Source organism: Habropoda laboriosa, unplaced genomic scaffold (assembly GCF_001263275.1).
Source record: "Habropoda laboriosa isolate 0110345459 unplaced genomic scaffold, ASM126327v1 scaffold222, whole genome shotgun sequence".
Taxonomy (NCBI): domain Eukaryota; kingdom Metazoa; phylum Arthropoda; class Insecta; order Hymenoptera; family Apidae; genus Habropoda; species Habropoda laboriosa.
In genome coordinates, this window is record NW_017100319.1 from 447,645 (window position 1) to 453,285 (window position 5,641).

General features: G+C 41.7%; 1 protein-coding gene across 1 annotated transcript in view; it reads right to left on the reverse strand.

Moving 5' to 3' along the window:
* LOC108574162 (uncharacterized transmembrane protein DDB_G0281039-like) overlaps nucleotides 1-5,603 on the reverse strand; it is a 6,097-nt gene extending 494 nt beyond the window's left edge. The window contains exons 1-4 of the mRNA XM_017936690.1: nucleotides 4,901-5,603; nucleotides 880-1,148; nucleotides 522-763; nucleotides 252-425 (exon numbers count right to left, since the gene is read on the reverse strand). Of these exons, the coding sequence (XP_017792179.1) occupies nucleotides 252-425; nucleotides 522-763; nucleotides 880-1,148; nucleotides 4,901-5,372 (1,157 nt within the window). The 5' untranslated portion in view covers nucleotides 5,373-5,603. The remainder of the gene's footprint in view (nucleotides 1-251; nucleotides 426-521; nucleotides 764-879; nucleotides 1,149-4,900) is intronic.
* Nucleotides 5,604-5,641: the final 38 nt, after the last annotated feature.

The window sequence follows — 5,641 nt, forward strand, 5'->3', positions numbered from 1 at the left end:
GAGAGAGAGAGAGAGAGGGGGGGGGGGGGCAGAGAAGAGGTGGTGAGAGGAAGGGAGAGAGTGAGAGAGAGAGAGAGAAAATCATAAAAATGAATACAACAATTGGTTGGATTTTCGTGGTTAATACGCGTTGTTGTAATCACGATTGTGATCCAGCAAAGAAAGAACCCGCATATCAATGAAACTATCTATCTACATATGTAAACAACACGTAGAATAGTACCTACATATGTATGTACATATATGCTTACCCTCGTCGTGCTGGATGGGCAATCGCTTCGTCGTAAGCGCCAAGCTGACCGACGTTTTGTTCAATTTTAGTTTCCGAATAAGGATAAACTATTACGCTCGGCCATTGCGACGACGGACGTTCCTCCTCGCTATGGGAACTGCTCTCGTAATCGTTCGGACTATCCTCCTCACTCCTGGAAAACGCGAAACGTTAAAAAATATTTGAGAATCTGACTCGATGCAAACGTGCAACGAATAGCGTGCTATTATAAATCGCAACCGCAACGAACCGATACATTAATCCTGCAGGATCTTCGTAATCGTGGTCTCTACTGCGTTTCGGAGCACTCATGCCAGCTAACGAATCCCAGTTTTGATTGGATCTCGTACCAAGACCTGACGATTGCTGATGACTTCCTGCAGGCATCTTCTTACCACGACGAGAGATCGTGTACTGCAAAGGATCGTGACCTTCCCTTCGAATCATTTCCGGCAGAATTCGTCGTCTAGCATTTATAAACCAATTGCAGACCTATGAGAAAAACGTTACGCACATAAATACATACTCATGTTTGGATTTTGTGTGCGTGCGCGCGCGCGTGTGTGTGTGTGTGTGGTGACAAGTGAACGAATGAAAGTTGTACAGACCTGTAGTACCGTCAAGTTCGCTTCTTGACTGAGCGTCAACTTCTCGCTGTCGCTTGGATAGGCATTGTATCTGTGCTCATAAAGCCATCGTTTCAGAATTTTCACCGAATGCTTTGGTAAATTTCCTCGACGTTTCCTCACGGAATGCGTGCCAGAATGATGAAGTATTCCAGAATGGACCTTTGCGCGTAACGCGTTTGAATCGTGTTCCGTATCGGAACCGCTTTGATCGTCGTCAGTGCTGCTCGACGAAGGAAAACGTTCCCTTGCTGAAACATACGAAGCAAGTGTTATTCAATTATACCAACGACAATTCATTTTTACGCTATCACTCGCAAATGTATATTCTCCTTTTTGTTCCCTGTCTCGCTCTCTACTTCCTTTATTTGCCGCCTCCAGTTTAGGTTCTCGTTAGGTTTTTCACCACATATCTGAAACGCGCAATTTACACGCTTCTTTCGGCTCTTAATCCAACCATTTTTCACACACTTTATCCTTTATACAGATGATACTCTCTTATTAAAGTTGATACTCTGCTCGCAAGCAAAGTGGTAAGAAGGTGTAGAACACTATTAAAACGATTAAAGTATCAAGAAGAATTGCTCGTGCTCTAAAGAGTACAATCACGTTATTTTTCGAAAATCCCAATTTCCATTTAACACACACGCAAAACGTGAACATTCAGATCGTGTCGCGCCGCTGTAATTACAGTATGATCAAGTAATGTATAAATGAAGATAAGGAAAAAAAGAAACGAGAGAGTGCGATGAATCTGTGCATCTTAAGGGAAGTTGAAAAAGCTGCATTCGCAAAACGCAGTAACGCAAAACAGGTACTTTTCACGTGGGTGTAGCAACTAAACTATTTTATCATCCTGTTCTTCTTCAGACTACTCAATCGTTGAGCGGGGATGGATGATCACTACACGTGGGGATCGTGTCACGCCAAAAACGGGTTTGCGATCGAGATCTGTTATTCAAACAGAAGGAAGATCGTGTTACATTACTTTTCATTAATGAAACCCTCTCCCCACCTGGCGCATTGATCTACAATGTACCTAATTATAGAAAAAAAAAAAGTAACTACAAGATCTTAAGAAGAGACATATACAAGACAGTGAAATCATTATATGTACATGTGATATGTAACATGATTTTTTTTTTCTACACCTTTCATCCTCCTTCCTTGCAGCACTCTTTCTCCTGCCGAGTATTTACTTTGTTTTATTACTTTGTTATCTCCTTCTAATAATATATACATACAGTAGGTGAGAACTTTTTCGCTTCTCGGTGAATCTATACGCGTGGAAACTAAATCTGCGGCCCTGGTTAGTTTGCGCCGTCGACTAATCTTAGCATTTGAATTTGTAGTTACGTAAGGTCCAGTAACCCGACGGCACAAAATTAGGATCCAAGCTCCTCACGGCTAGACGAAAACTACGACGACGTCGAGTGTCACGATGGCGGCAGCAATGGCAGGAATGGCAGCAGTGCTGCAGCAGCGGCGGCGAATGACTGTTGATCGGAATAGCATACAGTAACGATGCTTTATCCCGAACGTTATCTGCTCGATGGAACGGAGGACACGCGGTTTGTATAGCTGGCCAAAAGAAAAAAGCAGCCAGCGACCTTAGTTTGGTGTCGCTAAAACACGAAGCAACTTCTTCCTCCATGGAGCTAAATATACAACGAGTTGCCAGCGGCTTTATCGATACACGATGTGCTCTAGTGTTGCACCGCTAGTAGTATAGTATCCCTCTACTCAAAGTAACACCACTTTTCTCCTTTTTCGTCGATAATCAAACATTATCGTGCGAATGAAGGAAAATAATATCATCGACGACGTCAATTATCAATAATCGCGATCTATTGAAAAATTCAATTTCGACTAAAATATAGCAAACAATGTGAAAAGAAAAAAAAACGATCTTGTAGGAAGATCGATAAGACTAAAAGCAAAGTGTTGTACATGTAGGTATATATTGAAATTTCTCGATGTTTCTAAATGCACTGCTGCGACGATGGATGCAGTTGAAATTGAAAGTTTCGCGCGTTTACAAGTCGTTGCCAGCACAATAGCATCCGCCTATCGTTGAAAAAGTAACATAAATCAATAAGATCGAATCAAGTACGTCATAGTACGTATTACGAAACGAAATTTCACACAACACTTTAGTATCTGTGTGGAAAATTGCATCGTAATAGTGACAACAGTCGGTGACCCGTAACACGTTTGGAAGTTTTCCAAAAGACGATCGTAACACCACGCGAGACGTTAATTATTAGCGATGTGCTCTCACCACATTTGAAAATATTCTACTCTATCTTTTGGTATGGTATATTAATCTTTCATTTCCTTTCTTCCTGCCTGCTGCTGTTTCTCCTCTTCTTCGTAAAAACAAAAGGGCAAAAGAAAACCTGCTTTCTAAATTCTCCTTGTGTCAATTTTATATCACCGACAACGTTACAAACAAAAGAAACAGAGAGAGAGGACAAACGTTTCTTCGGAAACTATAACAACTGTCGGAGTGTGTGTAATCTTCGTGACATAAGCATGCGTACGCAATGTCCGGTATATTTTGCATTGAATACACCCCGATTAAAAGGCATTCAACATGCAAACAACTCTTATAGTACTTCCACTACATCAATGAATATAACTTATCGTATAACTTGTGAAAATACGGTTCATCTTTCGGTGGAGCTATACGAAAGAAATGAAATTCCGCGTTTAAATGATTACTCGATGAATCATAAAAATGAACGTAAGTATTAATTACATCGTTCTGATTGACTGATGTACTCCATTTCCTTTTCTTTTCGTTGATTGTACGTACTTTTTCCCACCTTCTCCTCCTCCTCCTGTTCTTTTTCTTCTACTAAATTTCTGGATGACGCGAAAGGGAATTGCTGTTGGAAGTGTGGAAACACGTGGTAGGTCGATCGTGGACGTTTCGAGCTTACGGTTAAACGGTGCCACGGGGTTTACAAAGATATTCACAGGGATTCTCGACTTTATTGATATACACGCGCTTGCAGGCTATCTCCAGAGATACTGTACTCGTCGTCCTATCTCGCGCACCGTCATGTCTCAATACATATTTTCGAAAATGGTGAAAGCCAACGGACGCAACGTAATACAACTGTGTACGAATACGCAACACGTGATCGTTTCGAAACAACCATGTTCGGCATTTCTTTCTTCTATAGCAATTTCTTTCGATAAATCGACTAATCCTGTCTATGTCTCCTTTCAACGTTACGTTATATGTATACACACACGCACGCACGCACACACACGTTCTGCAACGTTCATCGTCAACCTGTTTCAACAGATTCGACCAACATGTTTCCCTTTTTATCAATTGGGTGAAATTATGCAAAATAACCACACAACGAAAAGTATTTTGAAATAGCAGTGAAAATAAGTATGTATCGTATATATGTATAATAAGTAGTAAGTAATCAAAGAAGATATATACGTTTACGTTCTTTCTTACGTTGAGCACGCGCAGCGCGTGATGAGTGAGGAAGCGAATGAGCGAGAGAACACGAGCATGCAAGAGGGAAAAGCAATAAATGCCACGAGGAAGGATGGGCGCCAGTTGCGCAACAGGCATGATTTTTCGTGGCAAACCTGGAACCGTAACCCCACCACCGGCGATGAACAATAATCGATCATCAGTCGAAATCAATTATTCAATGTGAAGAAAAATTCTACTAAATGTTGTTGCTTTTTCAACCATTTTTACCTCCAACTCGTAATAGCCATTCGTCGCACGATAATTCATCGACAACAACACCACACGTTTCGTGCGCTGCTACATACAAACTACATACATACATACGTATATAGGTATGTATAATACATACATGTACGATACATCGCCTGATACGGTTCGTAAAATAAAAAGAAACAGCTCTTGACATACACACGTACATATGTACGTTGCTAATCCGTCTAGAAAATTCCCCCGATAAGTCTAGTGTTAAATCTCGACGATGATCGTCGCGCTTCTTACCTGTCACAAACATATTCGCATGCTGAGAGGCGGAGGAATTGTCGTTACGCGGTGGTGGTGGCAGTGGTAGTGCCGGTGGTGGTAGTGCCGGTGCTGGTGGAGTTGGTGGTACTACCGTCGATGATATCGTGCGACGACAATCTGTATTTCGCGATTGACGAGGAGGAGAATGATGCTCCGGCTGTTGATCGATTTGATGGTTATGTTGATGATGTTTGTGCCGATGATGATGACGATGGTGGTGATGGTGGTGATGACGGTGGTGATCGTTGTTTCGATGGTGACGGCGATGCCGATGATGATCTTGTTGTTTCTGTGAATGTCGATGATGTTCTTGCTGATCATCGTGATAATATTGGTTGTGATATTCATGAGGGTATTGTTGTTGTTGTTGTTGTTGTTGTTCTTGTGTACCTGTCATTTTGTCGGTACTGCCTTTTCGTTCCAAGTGCATAGCGGCTGGCGGTAACATCGCGTTCTTGTATTTACAACAACTTGAACAGCTCGATATACATGTTCCGTAAATTATCTCGACTCGCAATTCAGTTCAACTCAGGTCAAATCATCGGTTGGGAATCTGATCGGAAAACTTGGTACCATCTGTCAAATCTTCAATCGGCACGTATATACACGACGAACCTACTTCGCATAGTTCTATTTCTCATATAGCGTTATTCCCTTGTGTTCTACGAACAACAAACGGCAAACAACATTTACTTCTTCCCTAGTTCCTTTTTCTCT